Here is a 20938-nt window from a genome sequence, read left to right as displayed (position 1 = left end):
TCTTTGTTGTCTCCTTGTGCTTTTACCTGCACACCACAGGCAACATGACAGTGTGTGGGAGGGCCGAGGCACAGGCGGTCCAGAGAGGTGGGCAAATACGCCGGCGCTAGCTTCCTCTCGCTCTGCTCTGCTCTGCTCTGCTGTGGGGAAATAAATGGGTCACAAACAGCAGTTCAGCCGATTTTCCCCAGCCAACCACGACAAGCTCCTCAGAGGCACGACAGGCCAGAATAAGACAGGGAAGGAGCGAGAGCGGGAGGGAGAGAGAGGGAGAGAGCGAGAGCGAGCAAGAGAGAGGAGCTCCAATCCTCTGTGATGCGTGATTCATCAGGGTCACCAAGGTGACGAGCTCTCCGTTCACCCTGCCTGACCCAGCCTCTTCCTCCCTTCACCCACACGTCACCCACGTATACACACACACACACACACACACACACACACAGACACACACACACACACACACACACACACAATACCCTTAGCTCCTGTCAGCAACACAACACAACACCATTACAGGAGAGATTCAGAGAAAAAACCCAAAAGGGCAAGAGACAGCAACCGGCGGTGGAAGCACTAACAGATCAAACGTATTGCCAAACCAGACAATTCTCCTTTATGAGGACAGAGCCCAAATCTAGGGCTGATTACATAACTCCCGTTTTGGGAGCCTTCAAAAAGACAAAAAAAAAAAGAAAAAAACCTCCAACCAATCTGCTGGAGAGGCAGCACAATAATGTGCTCAATGATGTGCAACACAGCACAGCACAGTACAGCCATCCATGCGGGCACAAACACAATAAGAGGGAAACGGGAGTTGGCAGGCGGCTCTCTCCGGTCACGGAGACGGAGACGGAGCGGGGTCTTACCTGGAGCTCTGGAGTAGATGGCCAGGGATCCGCTGACCAGGCCCACGTACAGACACTGGCCCGTGTACACCAGGCACGTGACGGTGGACTTGTCCGGCGTGAAGAAGTGCTGCAGACGGACCTTCTTGGACCGCTGGCTGCTTTTGTAAACACAGACACTGGGGGAGACACGGGGAGAAATAACCAGAGTGAGACGCACACAAATCTGCCCTTGCCCTCTCCGTCTCAAGTCTGGTGCTGTTTACCCGCAGACACCAGCTTTTAGGGATATCAATACTCCAATGCACCAATGATTTCATTACACCCCCCCCCCCCCCAACACACACACACACATGCACACACTATATACCTTTTTAATTACTACTATTAATCTATTCTTAGTTGAGAAGGTCAAAGTTGAGCTGGCTCTTGAGCACAAGGAATTTTATTATGAGTAGATGAAAATAAACTACATGAACTTGAACTGGTTCACATATTAAAGGTGAAGAATAATAAAGTCTAGCATATTAACAAATGAGTACAGAGCACAATGTTTTCTCTTGGCGTGACTGTAGTTATTGAAAACAAAATCTACTCTTAGGTATAATCCATATCACTGACTCAACTACTCAAGCAAGCAAACTTTCACATACACATTTAAGCAGATTAATCAATTTGACATTTGGAAATCCTCCAGCTCCTCTTCCCAAGTGATTACTGTGATGTTAATGATTTTGATGAATGAGGTCAGTTCTGGTGCTGCCTGGGTTCTGACTAGCGGGCTGTGCTAAAATGGCCTGCATTTTAATCCCCGGGATTAACAGCCTAAAATGACCTCATTAATATCTGTAATCCTGAATCGCTGTACACTGTTATGTTTCACAGAGACCTGTCCTCCACCTCCTCTCCTCCAAATCCCTATGTGGCTCCTGCTGGGTCTATGGAGAGCTATTAAGAGTCTTTTACTTACAGTCCTATGCCTCAGTTTACCATGTAGAATTTACCTGATATACTTTTTAAAAAGTAGTACGACAGGATATATGCTTATACTGTATATGTGCTCTAAATGCTATTTACAGCTGCAATCAGAATGTTGAGTCATTTTCTTCCTTAAAAATGGACACAAACCAATAAACCGATTACCGAAATAGTTTGCTGATTAATATTAGTTTGAAGATAATATCATATTTGACAACTAATCAATGAATGAATTAATAGTTGCAGCCCTAGAGCTTGTCTGTACTAAGTAGCAAGTGAAGCCTCTGTGCTCTGTACTGTGCTGTGCTGAGTGGATGGTGGATGTGAGTGCTGCTGAAATGGTGATGGTGCTGGTGGGTGAGTGGGGACCTGCAGGACCCTACCTCCCTTCCTCCATGCCCAGGCAGATGGTGGGCGCGTGGCCGCCCTTCCCTGGCTGCGGCTCGCCGTCCGAGGCGCCGTCCCCGTTGGCCAGGCCCTCCTCCATGGGCGCGTAGGCCATGCAGAGGATGCGCGACTCCACGTTGAAGCACTCGGTCACTTTGGGGCTGGAGTTCTGCATGGCCACGATGGAGATCTGGCCCATCTGATTGGTGCAGCTGGCCACCTGAGAGGGACAGTCCCCAGTGATGGGCCATCAGAAGTGCTTTTGTGACATGCTCCATCAATGCTGATCACGTACGTTCGCTTCTCTACACAAAGTACTTGGCGTGTTTACTGGCATCCCCCCCCCCACGCAGGAGATGAATGGCTTGTTAAGAGCTGGACCACGCCATTTCTGGCACCCGCAAACAATCAGCCGGAGTGTTTCCGCAGAGCGGGGGCCGTCCATCACTTAGCCCATTATGAGTCACTGGAACGTGTGTGTTCTCCACGGCCCCCAAAGTAAACACATGTACTGTATGGCGCTCTCAATGGAGCTTGTGAATCACACTTTAACAGAGCCACTACGGCTCGGAGAGGTGGGCAATAAAATGTTCAGAGTGGTGTTTAATTATTCATTTGCATATGATGGGCAGAACACAGTGAGCATGCGTCTAAAGGCGACTTTGACACTTCTGGGCTTGTGTCAGATGAAATATGCAGTGAATGGATCTGATCATCTTCAGCTAGCTGAGTGGCGGCAAGTGCCCGTGTCTGTGCTTATGAATCAAACAAAGATGTCTAAGCACTTCTTTAAAAATCCTCTCGCACCAAAGGTACATTAACCAATCAACCAGTGGCTCAATGGGCTCATCTCTGTCTCTACAGTATGTGTGTGTGTGTGTACTGTGTGTGTGTGTGTGTGAGAGTGAGTGTAAGTGTGAGAGACAGACAGACAGAGATCCTCACCCACACAAAGCCGTGGCCCAGGGCAGGCATGTCCGCTGTGCTCTCGCTGTTCACATGAGGTTCTGGGTTGTGCACCGCGCACTCCACCTGACATGGAGGAAGAGAGAGATGGAGAGAGACAGACAGAGGAAGAGAGAGATGGAGAGACAGACGGAGGAAAAGAGAGATGGAGAGACAGACAGAGGAAGGGAGAGATGGATAGAGACAGACAGAGGAGAAGAGAGATGGAGATAGACAGACAGAGAGAGGAGCTGAAAACATTGTCCCCCCACATCCCCATTCAGACCTTCACAACATGGCAGACTAGTACATGAACCCTGCCACCCCAGATAAAGACGCACAGTGCTCTGTCGTTAATAAGTAAATAGGTGCTGTCTGAGAGTGTCCCTTCGCCGGCTGAAAAATGGGTTTAATCCGCGTGACCCCTCTGGTACTCTGTCTGATGAGATGTGTAGGCTGTGGCTGGCACTATCTGTGTGCAGATGGCATTCCTCACCGGGCGCGTGCCCGCTATTGATCACCCTAAAAATACCACGGCTCACTTTGGGCCCAACTCAGCCAACAGCACATACAGCACATCCACACAATGAATGAGCACTGGCACATCATAAAGACTAGTTTCTGCTCCTATTGAGCACTGTGCTCTATGATAATCAGCAATTCATAAATTCCCCTAATTAGTATTCCCAATATTAGTTGAAAAGCGGGGGTGCATTAATAATGCAATATGCTGTTGACATGTTGCAAAAACAACACAGGCAAGACATCTTCTAAGCGTTCTGTGCGAAAAAAGTTAAGAATGACACTTAATCTTACAGAATTAAAAATGAAAAAGGAAAGGGCCTTATTTGACTTTGAACTTCTCGATACCCAGACAGGGCCGTGTGCATGGCACCATGCCCACCTTGAACTCCTGCAGTTTGGACATGACTACAGGCATCTGCTTCAGCAGCAGAGGGTGCTTCTGCTTCTTTATCTGTTTCCCGTCATCTTCAGCGAAAAACCAGCCTTGCATATTATCCTCCTCTGTTACATACATTCACATACACACACACACACACACACACACACAGTGGGAGAGAGAGAGAGAGAGAGTGTTCCATGACATAATTCATGAAAAGAAATCTCCCTCATGAGAAAAACAGAGTGGATCAATAGATTACGACATGTTCACGTAAACGCCACCGACAAATTACATTTCCAAATGTGTTGCTGACTATCTGGAGCGGCCATTCATTCTGTGCCCGTTGGCCTCTCCTGCCTCTCTCTCCTCCTCCTCCTCCTCCTCCTCCTCCTCCTCCTCCTCCTCCTCCTCGCTGATGCATTTTCCCTGTCAGACCGCCGCTGCCCGAGCCGGGGCAAACACTAACGACTTTTCCCTTTACAAAACAGAGCAATTAAAAAACTCCCACACTCCCTTCCATACGCTATCTGGAGCACGTCTGCCTGAGAATGTCTCTGCAGAAGACGAGGAGGAGGAGGAGGAGGAGGAGGCGTGCGTAGGAACGGCTCACATCCATTTGCTCTGGGGCGAGTGTGCGGCTCAGGGCTGAGCGGAGGATTTAGTGCGGAGAGGCAGAGCAGTGAGGTGGGAGAGATCTAGGGGCCGGAGTCCTCCCTGCTAGGGCCCCCGCTCACGCTCACGCTCCTCCAGATTGGGGCCAGTGAGAATGACCAGAGGCAAGACTGGATAGGGATATGGATGAATATGAAGACGGGGAGTGAGACAGGAATACTGAGGGAGCAATGTGCAGGAGGGCCAGAAAAACATGAGCAGGCAAGGGAGAGATGGACAGAGTGAGAGAGAAGAAGGGAGGTCAACAGAGAGCAGGAGAGGGAGAGCAATATTTGAGTAAGGGAGAATGAGTGAGTCAGACAGACGGAGTAAAAAGGGAGAGGGGTACAGAAACACAGATAGAGTGAGAAAAAAAGAAAGAAAGAAAAGGACAGAAAGAAAGAGAGAAAGAAGCAGAGACATACCCAAGGCCAGTTTAGCCATCTGCAGGTTACTGATCCATGACTGCTTGATGCCGGGGCTGAATGTGTTGAAGACGGCAGTGAAATGCGTGGGCTTCCCAGTCCTGTAATATAGTAGACAAGAGGAGGAGGAGGAAGAGGGGATAAGACAGAGAAGATGATGAAGATGAGGATATCACAGGGTCATGTGCTGTACAATGTCTTCTCGACAGGTCAGGGTGAAACACGGGCCCAGAATTAGATCATCACACTTGAAGTGTATCTTAGGCTGTATCTCAGCCAGTCACTGTACAGTAAATCCCATGAAAACATGTTGTGTCTAGCACCGCACAAAATGAGAAGCCTCTTAAATATTCAAAAGCCCTTTTTTTCCCAAAGCTGAACACTTTGAATGTTGTGTCTGCGCTGTCTGAATAATACATCTATTGATACTGAACCAGTACGCTTTTCAAAAGAGCCTCACGTCCCCTATGCACATGCGAGGACCGAGAGAGAGACTGGAGAGGAATCTGGCGTGATGAGAGTGGACTAATGAGAACGTACTGTATGGCTGAGACGGACTAGAGAGGGATATGTCTGGCATGCGGCTGCCCTTTCACTGTCTCCGCACACCAGAGCCAGTTATTCTGGGCTGGAGGAGCCGTTTGGGATGAAGAGCTTCTGCAGCTGTCGCTCTATAGATGCTCCTGGCTAATCCAGCCACTTCAGATTGGTGAAGGACCGTAAACAACTGTGTGTGTGTGTGTGTGTGTGTTTGTGTGTGAGACTGTACACATTAGGAGAGGGAATAGGAGAGAGTGGCTTGTTGGAATTTTCGAAAATAACTTTTGCATGCAGAGCAGCTGCAGTCGGGCTCCCCAGAGAACCAAATGCAAGAAATGTGGCGCATCGAGTGAGGGAATCAGGCCGATACGATCACATTAAGGAGCTGACAGAGAGAGAGAGAAGAGGGAGAGAGAAAGAGAGAGAGGAGAGGAGAGAGAGAGAAGAGAGAGAGAAGAGAGAGAGAAGAGAGAGAGAGGAGAGACAGTGACTCTCTGAGACTTTGGGAGTGATCATGTGAGACTGGCGCCCTGTCTCAATATTTCCTCTGTGCCGCGCTCCTTCTCCTCACGCACAGACTCACAGTATGGATGGCAGTATGGCAGACATAAACGACATAAACTCGCCAGTATTGTTCTGGTTTCTTGTCTAGACAGGTCATTTTTATTGGCTTGGGGAAGCGGCCTCCATTGTCAAGAGCGAGAGATTTAGAGAGGACAATAACGAGCGGAGGGAGAGAAGCGGTCACGGCGGGGTCAGACTGACTTGTCCTGTTTCCCAGGTAACTGCAGCTGGATTCGGCAGCGGTCGGCCGCCCTGATCTCCTCCTCCTTCTTCAGGATGAGCCGCTGGAGGCCAGACACCCAGTCTTGGGCCACCGTAGGGTTCACATTCTGCAGCCGAGGGAGGGAGGGAGGGAGAGAGGGAGGGATGGGGGAAGAAAGAAAGAGAAAAAGAGAATTAGAAAGATAAACGTGAGAGTCAACACCAACCTTGTTGTGGGGCTCATTAGTTAATGCCAGACAAGATCTCAGAAGAGCACAGATATCTTTTCCACTCCTTGTGCTGGGCCGAGTGTAGACTGCACTGAGCTAACCTCCGCGGCCCGGTTTCACGGGTCAGAACGCAGAGGAGGGGAAAAAGGCAAACATTTTCTCACAGCGAGAGGTTGTGGGAAGTGTTTGTGTTGTCAGGGATGAGCGAGGGTGTCTCTTCACACGGACCATACGCTGCTGACCAGCAGCCACAAAGCATTACATCAGCCCAGCGGGCTCTGGCCCACACGCATCCAAGTGGCACCGGCGGAGCGTTCCAGCAAATTACCCACACACAGCCCGGCCATTTATGCAAGCCATGGGGTCTTGAATTCAATTTGGAGCGCACCATTTGAGCTCTCGAAAGGAAATAAATATCAAACTATCAAAATATTAGGAGTTGTTTTAGATAGCTGCTTTCATCACAGGATGTGCTTGTTTCCATGGTTTTACTAGATATTGTTGGAGTCAATAACGGCAATAATGATTCAATTCTATTAAGCATGGAGTATAGTCAGCTGATGCCCTTACCTGGTAGTTCCCCTTTAAGCTGCCAATCATATGAGAGATCTGGTTGACCAGGCTCAGGTCGTGGATCAGATTCTGCAGATCTTGATACAGCTGTCCTGGACCCATGTAGAGTTTATCTGTGTTCAAAAGAGAAGCAGGGCAAGTGTAAATACAGCGTCAAACAAGTGGAGAGAATAACAAGGAGGGAAGAAAAGACAAACATGTTCTTAGCAAATGTCACCATGTGCTCTTAGAGAGGTCACACTTCACACTGTAATAGCCGGGGCTATTTTGTGCAGTCCAGACGAATGCTGTAATCAAACGCCCTTCGCCAGACAACTGACCTCATGTGTGGAACCAATCTTCTAGTCGACAGGTTAACATATAAACACATCATATCTTATTTTAGAAAATAGCCCTATGATTTACTCCCTTTTATTTGGATCCAACCAATGTTTTTTTCCGGGGCTAAATTGTATTTCTCTTGGAGTCGAGTGACATTTGAACATATTTTGTAAACTTCTGGGTCAGACGAAAGGGTGTTTTATTTGTCCTCATTTCTGCTCCAGCACTCAGACAATGGAAAAACAGGCCCATTGCTCCAGACCTATTAGACGACTGGCCCGCACCCCAGTCTCTGTCCACCCTCACTCTCACCCTGGCAGGCAGGTTAGAAATCCTGTCCCTCCTCCTTGGATTTCTCCACGTCTGCCAGCCAATGTTGAGAGTGAGCCGACAGACGGGAGAGGTCCACGCTGTGGTCACGCTGTGGTCATTCAGTGGCTTCTCAGCACCAGTTGAAGCCTTGACAAGAGGATTAAAAACCCAACCAGCCTTTAAATGTCACTTCATCTGGAAATGACCACTGACTCAAACGCACGTCTTTTCCAATAACTTCCCTTCATGTTGACATCATGCAATAAAACTCAAAACGCTTCGAGCGCAAAATGATCTGCCTCATCTGAAATGGCGTTAAAACTTTTTCACTGGGAAAAAAAATAAATCTGGAAATAGTACAGGAGGCATCTATGCTTTTACTGCAAAAATACAAATCAGAATGGAATCAAATAATCACCAGAGGGGGAAAATAATTGGTGAGGGCCCGGCCAAACTGCACACTTATTCAACTTGTCCAGGCACTAAGTCAACAGCCACTAAATCGATTCGGCATCCACTGCAGCGGAGGAATGTCAATGGCCGCACAGGGAGCGGCGGGGATGACGTGGAGTCTGTCGCTAGTGGAGATGTTGATGCACGGCCTGTCAACCTCTTTCCCCTCAACACAGACCCTGGGTCTGGGGGATCCTCGAGCGCGACCCGCGCATTCATACACACACACACACGCGCACACACACACACACACACACACACACACGCCGTGATGTGCGAGTCCCTGTGGGAAGCCAGTCAGAAACAACGAGCCCCAGCCACGCAGCAACAACACGCAACACAAACGGGATTCATCTGAGCATGAGCCGCACTAGCTCAAGGACACAGCAGCGTCCTGGTAATTAAACGCAGTGGGAGACGTGTGTGTGTGTGTGTGTGTGTGTGTGTGTGTGTGTGTGGGAGACGCCGCAGCGAGGGCGGGAGTGGAGCACAGTCAGAGGCCTTGGCCCGCGCTGGGACAGCCATCTTTGGACCACGTCCAAGTGGGCAAGGAACAGGGGGGGGTGGAAGCTCGGCCTGCATGGCAATAGTCTTTTCAAACCATCGCTGCGACATCGCTAATGAGGACGTCCCAAAGAAGAAGCACGGCGTTGGTAACTCCTCAATGCAACGTTCCCCACGGGGACACAGCCCTTTCAGTCTCTCCTCTCTCATTCGCAAAGAGAATTCTTCTGCTCCTTTTCCTGTGACACAGTCCAGGTATGAAGGCTGGTGTGGGCCCTGGGCTCCATAAAAGCAGGTGGCCTAAGCCAACAAGCCAGCACACAGGTGACCAGGCTGCTACATGAGAGTGTGACAGCCATTTTCACACAAACACAAAAAGCTTAAAAAAAATAAGAAAAAAGAATCATCAAAGTGTCCGCTCTAAATTTCAATACCATTTTTTGGAGCCTTGTATTGCTCATAAACGTGGATGCCAAATGGAGCCAGTTGACGGATACAAACTCAAAATATCTGGCCGTGACAGACGTGTTCGCTCTCGGAACGGTTTTCGTTTTTTCCTCCACAGCTGTACAATGGCCATTCATGCCACCCTTGTGTTCTGGTGCCATGGCAACGGCCCTGCTCTGGTGCAACCATGCCACGAATGGCTCTGTGAGAACCCTGTTACCTCATTTGCACATTAGAGCCCTGCTCACAGAGGCAATCAGAGGGGACGGCAGCGAGAACCTTTTCAGGCCGCAAATGTCAAACACGCTTTATTTGCGCTTAATAGTAGCCGTTATGAAAGGGAGGGGGGTAAGGGTGAAATGCATTCCAAGCACTTCTCACATCCTTTTAGTTTATGAATCAACTGCGCTTCCTACTTCAAACTGTTGAACTAACACTTAGGTAGAATCAATGGAATTACCCAGGTGGTCCACTTGTGGGACAATACATTGTTTACTTGATTTACTTGGTTTATTTGGCTGGTGAATGACAATAATTGCTAATAATGACATAATCAATATTACCAAGTGTTAAGGGTAGATGTGCACACCAAGACGTTCTAAACTATTACATGACTGCAGATAGTACACCAAGTGCTTACGATACTTCTCAATATCCGCACTTAAACAATAGCAAAGGGATATTCCATGGAGATGGGCTTTCCTTCCTGAGTGGAGTGTGATTCAGGATGACGGTCATACGCAGTGCTCTGCAGCTGACCGCTGAAGGCCAAAGGCCTGACAGGATCTATTGTGCCTCTCTTCCGGCCTTGCTGCTCACAGCTCTGGACATTGCATCATACACTGACTGGCTTAATGCGACTCAATGAAGCAGTGGACAGGGCGAGTGGACGGTGCGGTTTACACAAACAAACACACAGAAAAGATGAAGAGGAGAGAGGAAAGAGGAAGAGGATAGGACAAACAGGTGTTGTTGTTCGCTGGGCTCACAAAGGGAAAGATAATTACAGCTCTTCACCATGAAGCACACCTCTTGTGCCGTCATATGTACTTCTGTACTACAGTCTAGATACGACATGGTATGGAGCTGTTCCAGGCAGACAGAGAGAAAAAGAGAGAGAGAAAGGGAGAGAGAGGGAGCGAGAGAGGGCAAGGGAGAGGGGAGAGTGAGAGAATGAATGAGAGAGGAGGGGGCTATACAATAATGGTTGACAGGAGTCGAGCTGCAGTGATCGCCTATGCTTCTCTTCAGCATGAGAGAGAGAGAGAGAGAGAGAGAGAGAGACAGTGCCTCTGCTCCAGTCATTACCAGAGGCCCTCTCCCCTCAATGAGTCATTGTGTGCTCTCCAAGTCTTCGCACGGCATGCTTGAAGGGAGCGAGAATCGCCATGCTCCTCGACTCTTAGCGCACCTCGGTCTCTTGTCATCCCACTAATAAGACGCCCACAGGGTTAAAAGGACCAGCAGAGCCTCGTCTTCTCCTAGTAGGGACAGCAGCTTAATGCCTCTACTGTACAGAGGCTTAAGAGTGTGCTCAACTATCAGCTGCATGAAACACACCCACACACACACATTACGTGCCGTTTTAATCAGTGTGGCCTCCTCCACAACGTCTGTCCTTCTCAGAGAGGCTGAACGAATGGCTGGTGGGCTGGGGGCCACAGCTGGTGGCACCTACAGACAGCTCAGACATTAGCCGGACTTAAAAGAGCCATCTCTTTTCCTGTCCAGGTGTTGAGCCAGAGGCCGTGCTGAAAGCGCACGCTGGCACGGCTGCGGCGGATTCCTTGGCTGTGATAAGTGTTTGGGGTAACGGTGAGAAGCTTCCCGGAGGTGGGCCTCGAAAAACAAGCCGCCCCCCCCATCTGCCCAGAGACCCTGCGGTCCGAGCAGATGCTCATGTTGACGGCGTTAGTGGGCAACGGAGCCGGCCTGGCAGCGGGGATGTGGCATATGGACTCAGTGGGTTAGTGGGTCAGGGAGTCAGGCGACCCTGAGGTGAAAAAGAGGAGAGATCCTAATCCGCGTTTTAACGCTAAATGCACAAGTGTGACCAAGAAGGAAGAGCTTTAGTGTAAACATCAGTCAGAGGTTATATAAGGTGGCTGTGGCTTTGACCTCCAGCTTAAGTTACTTCATACACGGCACACATGACTGCATCGCTTTAGTCAGTGGACGCACTGTGGTATGGACTGGTCAAAAAGAGCCCAATACATAGTTCCAATTCAATGTATAGAGCTTCCTCTGTCCTAAAATATCGGCTATTTAGAAAAGGAAGTGTAGGGTTCAGCGTTTCAGGAGAACCCCAGAGCCTCAACGCAGACGAGGAACACTGGGCTTCACAAAATCTCATAATGCTGGAGCTGCGCGGCGACCACAGGCATTCCTGGGTTAAGTAAAGGAGGTCTGTTTTCCGAGACTAACCCTTTCAGTGCTAAATATGACCAGTGCATGCGGACTGACCACAGCGTGGCCACCGCGGCCCATTCCCAGGAAGGCTTTTAAAGCGAAGCAGCAGCTGCTGGCTGTGGAGTGCGAGTCCAAGTGGAAACGGTGAAGTCATGCTGCCGTCCTGAGTGTGTGGAAGATGAGGGCAGACTAGAAGCAACAATTAAAAAGGAGCTCTGAAAGACATGCGGCCGAGACGTCCAGGGCTTTCGTGTCAGTGGCCGGTACGGAAACCTGCCCACGAGCATCAGGCGCTGGGAAGGCCCCATGGGGGGGAAGGAGAAACTCATCCCTGTCCAAAAATCTGTTTTCCCTCAGCGTCCTCCCCTCTCACTGTCTGGAGGGGGGGCTTCTCTGGGTCCAGCCAATCTCATTTTTAATGTTTCAATTGTAAAGAGATCTCGTGATCTTGTGGCAATGAAAGTCAACCTCAACCTCAGCTCCACTGTTAAAAAAAAAAGCCTCAATCACAGCCCCTCATCTGACAGGATCATTTAGAGTCAACATCAACGTTGGCATTAACAACGCTTCTCTGCATCTGTACATTGTTTCCATGCGAGGCCTTGGCCTGCTAGGGCCGTGCCGACTCGTGCCAAAAACCCATCTGGTCAAGTCGTTGGCAGGGACTTTTAAAAGAGGGATGGCAGCTGAGAGGCAAGATACAATCCCGGCAGGAAATCCCAGGGGAGAACAGGTTGGACCACTATGACAGGACTGACCCGAAAACTCATAAATGTTTCAGTGCTACATTCATGGCCCGTCCTTAATATTTACCAGCTCTGTGCAAAATTGACATTGTGGCAATAACTACAGTTTGGCTTGTTTTAGTTGGTGTGTGCCAGCGGACGCAGACTTCAAGTCAACACTATAACCCTTTGAAGTATGTGTTTCAAGGATGCAATGTACTCATATACTTTAATCCCTTCCTCATATACTTAATCTCTTAATCTCCTTCAATGCCATATGGTTCAATGGTCAATACTATAGATGGAGCAAAGGGGATTACAGAACATTAACTGTTATTTGAAATAAAGCTGAAATTCATAGACTGATTTATACCGTTTGAAAAAGCTGATTTATACAAATCAATCTGGGAAATATTTTTAAATACTGTCTATGCACAAAACATGATTTGAATGAATTATGACCGTGCATCCTCTTAAACAATTACTCAGATTAGGAAGGCTCACATGGAGCCCCAGCTGTGCAGCTGGGAGTGGGCTTTTGTCTTTCTACAATACTGCCGAACACTGGTGAGCTGGCTAAACAGAAACAATTCATTAACCTTTGACAGCTTCTGAAGTCTTAAGACCAACAAAGTCTTAAAGCTAATGAAGATTATGGCATAGCTATCAGTAATGCTAATCTGTTAGCATGTTGATTCGATGTATCGCAGTAGTATTGCATTCGGTGAGTGATTCCCATCCCTACTTATGACTGGCTTACCAGACAAGACAGGCATCATACCAAATAGCCGTAACTGCATTGTACTAAAACGTTTCAAAAATAGGTCAGGCAGCACACACACCAGTAATGAAGCTGGAGGAGACCTACTTGGCTTGGCGTTGATGACCACCTTCTCTCCGGAGTGTGGTGTGTGGAAGCGTCCAGCGTCCCCCATGTCCTCGCTGGAGCCGAACTCCAGCACCTCCACGAAGCTCAGCGGGACGCTCCACTTCAGTAGGAACTTCTGGCCCGAGGTCGGAGCACCTCCACCCTCCTGAGGAGACCTGTGGAGACCAGCACGCTTCATAAACAAGCACCGTACTGGCTTATACAGTACATACCACATACTGGCAGACCAATGCAGCTAAATTGGAGGTACCGTATGTTATGCACAATGTTTAAATCTTAGTATACAATGTATTGATCCCAGAAGATCGTATTTTATAGCATGTCAGCATGTTTTATAGCACATTTTTCTGCTGTTACTCTACTGTGTCTAACTTATAGGCAGGCACTCACAACAGCAAATATAACAGTGTATCTACATCCCACTAACAGTCAGTTCCATCAAGGACAGCCTAAAAATGGCAAACATGAGTCATTCCGCATACACACATAGCCTTGTAAAAGTGTACACATGAAACCCCATATTTTCACAATATGCAAAATTAGGCACAGTTTCCTGTGTAACTTCCACCGCTGGCTCCTGGCTTGTGCGCGCCTACGTGCAACAGCACATCATCTACGCACAAACACAGAGATCTGTGCCAACAAGACACTCTTGGTTTGATTTATGAAGGAAACATTCTGAGCAAATGACAGACTGGCAGAGCAAGTGGATCTGCCTGAAAATCTTGCTGCGTGTGCACAACTGCATGCCGGAGAGAGAGAGAGTGCAGGCCTGTAGGTAGGCAGGAGCTCGAGTGCTTGACATGGGTGTGGTCTGCATATCTATTACAGGTAAACTCTGCATGGGTGTGCCTGGCGGGTGTTTAACCGCTAATGTGCTGTTTAACCAAACAAGAGCCCGGCCGAGGCCGAGGCAGCCCAGTGCTTTTGGCGGAGCTGCTCCAGAGTAAGTGCTTTCAGCCGCGGCCTCTGGGAGGAGGGAGTCGGCTTCCTGTGGAGCTCTGTGTGGTGTGTGGACGACTCCGGCCCAGGGACCAGCACGACTCCGGCCCAGAGCCAGGCCTCCGCGTGTGTGTGGGGAGCAGGCATGCGTGGGGGACGAGGGGTGAGGGGGGAGGCTCACCGTGCGTTGGGCGTGGCGCACATGAGCACGTCGTTGAGCAGGAAGAGGCGCCGCTCCTTGGTCTTGATGATCTCGCCGCGGTCGTTGTACACCGTCTCCACCATGTCGTCCGAGCGGATCAGGTACCTGCTGCCGCTGCTTAAGAGCTATGGAACACACCGGAAGGAACACACAAATAAAGGGATGAATTCCTCTCCTTCCATCTCACTGGCCCCCCTCATATTTAACTTCCTTTTCTGCTGCATCCATATATACCACTGCCTTTGATGTCCCATACGTCTCATGCATCCGCTATAGTGTTTACTATTTATAAGTCTGCAGATGGCGATGCGTTTCCATAGGAGCAAACTCACATGCTCGTATATAGAAAGAGCCCAGCGGCACTAGTGAGTCCTGCTGGGAGGCAACAGGCTGAGTAATTAGAGGGCTGCTTTTGACATTGGGGGAGGCCTGCCCACTAAATGGATTGGCTTCTGGAAGTACTCCGCACGGTGAACGGGGATTTGCTGAAAATGCCAGGCATGCAACGGTCTTCGTGATGAAACAACGTAACATGATAAACTATGCTCTGACTCCAACCATGGCCACAACTTCACTACACATCACTAACACATTCAGTAACAAACAGTTACATTTAATCAATTGGTATTAATCAAAACAGAAGAGGCTAACCAACACTACTGCAGGCTACTGCCCACACAGGGCTTCTAGTGAGTCCAGTCTTGCTCTGGCTTCAAAGAGGGCCCATTGACCAGCTGCTCAAGATGCTCTAGTGAAGGTCACTCAGTGCCATGGAGAGTAGAAGGGGGGGCATGGTGAGTGACGCCTGCCCAGTCATGTCGTGTGGTTGTGTGATGCGTGGCCGGTGGTGGCACCTTGTTGAGGTATCGCTCGTTCATGGCCTTGGCGATGTGTTTGATCTCGCAGCGCTGGTCAGCCTCGCGCTTCTTCTCGTTGAGCTTCTCCGCCAGCGTCTCCAGCTCGGTCAGGGCCATCTGCAGCGGGAGCCGGTCCGAGTGGCCCACGGGCGTGTTCTTGAGCATGTCCTGCACACACACACACACACGCACACGCACACACACACACGGACACGCACACACACACACACCAAGTTTAATCAAATGCATTACAGAGCACTAATATCTCTGATTAAGTGTCATAAAATCTTTTATTTCCTACGGGCCACCATGACACATTATTCCGCACTAGCTCACACAGCTTGCATAAGGGAGACATTATGATTCATTACAATCATTCCTCATCAGTGCTAATTAAAGTTTAATCTGTCTGGAAAGACCCTCTCTAGCCTACAGCAAGGAATCCTGCATTTGCCATGGCCCACCCGGCTCTGAGCCTAGAGCTCCCTCTGCTGGTGGAACAGTGCAATCCCTCAGTGGCCAGCACAGATGAGGAACAAAGGCACTAAACATGTCTATAATGAGAAGCACAGTGTGTGAGGGCCTGTGCTGGGCCATACCTGCAGCAGGAGGATGAACTGAGGGAACCTCTGGATGGGCTTCATCATGAGGCCATAGAGAGTGACCCGGTCAGTGCTGCTCTCCTGACGGTGCTGGACGAGGGAGACACACACACACACACACACACACACACACATTTGAACTCTTATAGGAGACAGAAAGACTCAGCTGATAGGAAGACAGATTCAGGGCATTTCAGCATTTTACTGAATGCTCATGATGACTAACTTCTGTACACGGAGTTAAAAAAAGAATGTTTATAAATAAGAATGTTACATCCTTCGGGTTCAACTTTCTTATGAGTAAAAAAAACATGTACCTTGAGGAAGTCCAGGAAGCTTGGCTTTGTGGCGCATGCTTTCCTGACCACTGCCATGGCTGTGCTGAAGTTGTTCACGTACTCCCGGTAGGCATCTAACACCATGGATTTAGAGAACTGAAAGAAAAAGCAGCAAAAACACACATATGAGACTGAGGACATTAGCACTTCACCTCCTCATGCCCTCTGGCCAGCAGCAGGAGTTGATCAGAGGCTGGGGAGTGGGGAGTGGGGAGTGGGGGGACCTGGGAGTTGGACATCAACAGAGCTGGAGTGGACTGTGTGTGTTATGAAGAGTGTGCTGGGAGAAGACAGAGTGTGGAGGGAGGGATGTTGACAGAGAGCGGGAGAGAAAGAACCTGCACGGAAAGAGGCAGTGAGAAAAGAGAGGTCAGGGAGGATCAGGAGACAGAGAGCACACACACACACACACACACACACACACACACACACACACACACACACCTGAAATAACAAACAGCAACCAGAGGCAGATGCTACAGTAGAGGAGATGTGCTGTGGTCTGAAATGATGGGGGTTGCCAGGCAGCAGAGATTTGTGGTGTGGCTGGAAAAATGCCTCCCGGAGAGGCGCTACTGTGTGGGAGGTGAGCGCTTGAGTGTGAAGAAAGAGAGAGAGTATGTGTGTGTGTGTGTGTGTGTATGTATGTGTGTGTGAGTGAAAGAGAGAGAGAATGAGAGAGAGAAAGAAAGAAAGAAAGAAAGAAAGAGGATTGGGGTGTGCAATATAATTATCAAAATAATTTAGACTGAATTCATTTCTGCATATCACTTGGCTCCACACATCTAACCACTACCTAGACCAGCCCTGGTGCACACAGCACATACATGTAGCCCATAGCTACGTGGTGTGTAGTGCCCACACTTACTGAGGCCACGAACACGTCTCCGATCATCTCCAGGCTGTCCCAGTCCGCCACCCTGCTGGCCAGGGCGATCTGGAACAGGGCGTGGCACTGGAGGATCTCACGCACCCGGTAGAAGGTCATCTTCTGCTTCCGGTCACTTAGCAACTTGGGCTCAATCTCAGAGAGGGGCTTCTCATATTGCTGTTAAAATGGCAGAAACACAAACCTCTAAATATGGCAACATTGTTAAATACGAGTGTGTTAAGGGGCTCATAATTTGACAAATTGCTTACAAGCCTTTCAATGTAGAAACAAATAATTAACAATGATTTGCTATTAAATAAATGTACTGAATAATTTAGTTTTGGCAAGAGCGCATAAGAACCCTGTTGAAACCCAGTTCCCACACATCTCACCATCTTACCTCTAATATGCGCTTCAGTGCAGCAATATAATTCTTCTCACTTTCCAATATCGATCCAAGAATACACCTCCTCACCACCTGTTGAAATAGTCACACACAAACACACACTAGACGCTGATGGCTCTTCCCTATCTTATTTGTGCCAACGCTATCAAAACTGGCTGGCTGTGTGCAAATCAATGCTGCTCTCTTGAAAGGGAGAGAAGGGATCGATGGCAATGTGATGGTGGGCACTGCTGTCCAGACTGTGCTTGGAGCCATTCACTCTCATCACTTACTGATGACCACTAAGTGATACCTCAGCAGTCAGCACTACTGACAGGGGAATTTCCTCCAAAATAGTATGCCCAGAGAGAGAGAGAGAGAGAAAAAAGAAAGAGAAAGACAGAGAGAGAGGGAAAGAAAAAGACAAAGAGAGATAGGAAGAGAAAGATACAGTACAGATAAAAAGATGGTTGGTTATTAGGACAAAATCCATTTGTTCAAAACTGCTACTTCCACACTGTATTACATGTTGTGACCCCATATGCCCTTCTCTCTTGTCAATCTAGGAGCAAGTCTAATCAAACACACCTGATGCTTTATATCAAGCTCATCAAACACCCAACTGGAGTGAAAAGTGTTTCATTAGACGTGAAGCTAGCCTCTCTAGATGGGCTCTCCTAAGAAATTGGGCAGCTCCTGCTGATGCAATATACCTTCCCAATATGCCTTCTCATTGGATCTAATCATTGAGCCAATCTAATCCTCTAGAACAAGAATCCAATCTTTTCTTCACAAAACATTCGATCCTACTGAGGCTTAAGTTGAACCTGGCCGGGCTGGTGTGTGTGAGTGGGTTGGAGCATGGTGGGGAGTACAGTGCTGGTGTCCAACCTGCTGTTGTGAGAGGCCCTCTGGGGCTGGCCCCAGCACTGGCTCCACGTTCAGGCAGTCCACCTCGATGAACAGCTCGGCCTCCTCCTCGTCGAAGCAGGTCGACTTCCGCTCTGGCACACAAGAATGGAGCAGGAGATCAGTCTGGACATTAGGACCTCCCAGCACCAAAGCAGTACGTTTACATTAATTTCCCGCATATAAGCCGCATTGTGTACAGCATAAGCCGCAGGACAGTGTTTTATGCAAGTTAAAAGAAACAAAACCATATTAACACCATATTAACTGCCCCCCTGCATTAACCTCATAGCTGAGGAAATTTAGCAAAATCAATGTATAAGCCGCGGATAAAAGTCGGGAAATTACGGGTACTGTTGAAAATATGCTCCATCACAAAGCACTGGGGTAAGCATGTAGTCTTCTAATCACTGGTGACTAGTATACATACTGTATATTTAGTATAGTACAGTAGTCACCCATATGTGTGCACTGTATGAGCTCTGGTTACAGTAGTGGTCTATGAACACAGCCTAATGGAACAACAGCTTGTGCAGCCGGTCAGTGGGCGTGTGGCGGTGATCTCACCGGAGCAGAAGGATTTGGTTCTGATGAAGGATTTGCCCTTCTTCACGGCTGCTTTGGTCTTCTCCAGGCCGTCTTTGGTCCCGTCTTTGGCGGCTTTCACCAGCTTCTGCACCTGTTACGCAGCAGAGGGCTGGTGAGGGGCAGACACTGGCAGGGGGAGCTCACCCACCACCACTACGGCTACAGGGCCAGCTGGCCGCTGGTCCAGAGACCCGGGGTGTGTGTGGGCACGAGGGTGGGCGTGGGGTGGGGGCGGGATGTGGGAGAGAGGAGATGCGGGCATCGGGGAGGTTATGCAGAGACGACCCACGGAACCCAAAGGACACAACAACACAGCAGCTGGGTGAGCAGCTCAACAGTCAAGTCACTCAGCGATAACAAAGCACGTCAAAACTCTACCTGCCATTTTAAACTGGCTTGGCCCCATAATCTGGTCCCATCAGTAAACTTAAGAAAAGAAAAGTGTTCAAGCCTCTGAAATAACCTTTTTTTCTTTATAAAGGCAAATGACCGCTTTCTAATACATTTACATTCTAATGAGGGCAGATGGAAAAAAATATGACTTTGAGAGGGGTTGAGTCCTGAGGAATAATAGATGACATTTTGGTCATATCTGTGACGTTCCACGGCAAAACCAGTCGCTTGTCGCAACAGGCGTTTCTGAGAAAAATGGCCATTTATGTCACTTGTGCTAAAATCGTGGATTTTTTTTTGTAAGTGTTTTGAAACAGTGGGAGGTCTACACTGTACGGCCGTGAATACATTTCGCCGAAAAACTGACCTTTTGTAGTCTAAAAACGTGAGTTTGTTGAGGTGAGAAAGTTAGAGGAAGCAGGAAGTTAGAGGCGTCTCGTTTTTTGCCGCTTTACGGCAAATGCACTCATCGACAACCACCAAGCCATCCGCGTGCTGTGTCGTTGATACAAGTACCGTAAATCTTGTAATAGCGGCGACCTTACAAAGCGTTCGTGAGTGTTGAGCCGACGGTTAACTTCAAAGGCAGATTTCTCCGTTTTTCTATTGGCATGACAGGATGAACTCAACTCCTTTGAATGTTTATATTTCAGTAATATGACGTTCAATTCATTAGATATAGGTATCGTTTTGAAGGTTGATTATGCCCCTTCCTGAAAACGTAATAACTTTGATTTTGAAAATTTGGACATTGTGACTGATTTCGCCGTGGAAGGTCACATCTGGTCGGAAAAAAAATCTCCATGAAATACAATATGCATGAGCGTTCCCACCATCCCCGTATCCCTGTGGACTTTTGAGCTGCCTGCAACAGCTGAAAGAGAAGTGGAGGGCAAAATCACATGTGACACAGCGACACCTAAGAGTGTGGGAAATGAACACTGGCATGCAAAGCGTAGAGCAAGGTGCCACAGCCTCGGAGCCCTGCACCGCGCAGGTGGAGGAGCACGGAATGAGGTGAAAGAGTACAGCTGACACAACTACAGTAGGGACACCAACAGGGATCAGGTTTGAGCTGTTTTGGGATCAGAGTAGACGACGCCCCCTGCACAGATTCGGTTAAAGACACGGAAGGGCATTAAGAGGTCAGCGGAGGTCTCTGTAGGTACGGTCGGTTAATGACACAAGTAAGACACAGTTTTAGTTCAGGACTAAAGTGGACAGTTAGCCCACCACCGGTCAGTTTTTATGAGGGAGGTCGGAAATCTGAGGTTGGAATGGGGGGGGGGTGGGGGGGGGGGGGGGGGTGGAGCACAAGCTTGTGAGGGCTTGTGTTTAGTCTAGTGGGGAGTGGGTGGGTGGAATGGAAGAGGAAGTGACGTCATGGCCGCGGGAATTTACCTTCTGCTCGTGTTTGTGCTTGAGCTGCTGGAGCTCTACCGTGCCCACGGCATTAGCCATGAGATCTTTCATCTTTTTCTCATAGTGTTCTTTCAAGCGAGTCAGATCTTGAGAGAGCTGAGTGGAAGCAGAGGGGGGGAGCGGTTA

At 48.8% G+C, this 20938-nt stretch overlaps 1 protein-coding gene across 3 annotated transcripts in view; it reads right to left on the bottom strand.

The window, feature by feature from the left end:
- The window catches only part of arhgef10 (Rho guanine nucleotide exchange factor (GEF) 10), a 57325-nt gene that overhangs the window by 16237 nt on the left and 20150 nt on the right, over nucleotides 1-20938 (bottom strand). For 2 of the 3 annotated variants that reach the window (XM_062522889.1, XM_062522891.1), the window contains exons 9-25: nucleotides 20792-20908; nucleotides 18977-19088; nucleotides 18392-18504; nucleotides 17516-17593; nucleotides 17113-17292; nucleotides 16224-16340; nucleotides 15904-15996; nucleotides 15302-15472; nucleotides 14427-14572; nucleotides 13283-13458; nucleotides 7241-7356; nucleotides 6441-6568; nucleotides 5136-5236; nucleotides 4060-4181; nucleotides 3156-3242; nucleotides 2207-2430; nucleotides 867-1024 (exon numbers count right to left, since the gene is read on the bottom strand). In XM_062522889.1, coding sequence (XP_062378873.1) covers nucleotides 867-1024; nucleotides 2207-2430; nucleotides 3156-3242; nucleotides 4060-4181; nucleotides 5136-5236; nucleotides 6441-6568; nucleotides 7241-7356; nucleotides 13283-13458; nucleotides 14427-14572; nucleotides 15302-15472; nucleotides 15904-15996; nucleotides 16224-16340; nucleotides 17113-17292; nucleotides 17516-17593; nucleotides 18392-18504; nucleotides 18977-19088; nucleotides 20792-20908 — 2239 coding nt within the window. The remainder of the gene's footprint in view (nucleotides 1-866; nucleotides 1025-2206; nucleotides 2431-3155; nucleotides 3243-4059; nucleotides 4182-5135; nucleotides 5237-6440; nucleotides 6569-7240; nucleotides 7357-13282; nucleotides 13459-14426; nucleotides 14573-15301; nucleotides 15473-15903; nucleotides 15997-16223; nucleotides 16341-17112; nucleotides 17293-17515; nucleotides 17594-18391; nucleotides 18505-18976; nucleotides 19089-20791; nucleotides 20909-20938) is intronic. The other variant, XM_062522890.1, reaches the window with a different exon arrangement.

This window comes from Sardina pilchardus, chromosome 20 (assembly GCF_963854185.1).
Source record: "Sardina pilchardus chromosome 20, fSarPil1.1, whole genome shotgun sequence".
Classification (NCBI taxonomy): domain Eukaryota; kingdom Metazoa; phylum Chordata; class Actinopteri; order Clupeiformes; family Clupeidae; genus Sardina; species Sardina pilchardus.
Note: the sequence above shows the minus strand (reverse complement) of the source record. Positions and strands in the feature narration are given on the sequence as shown.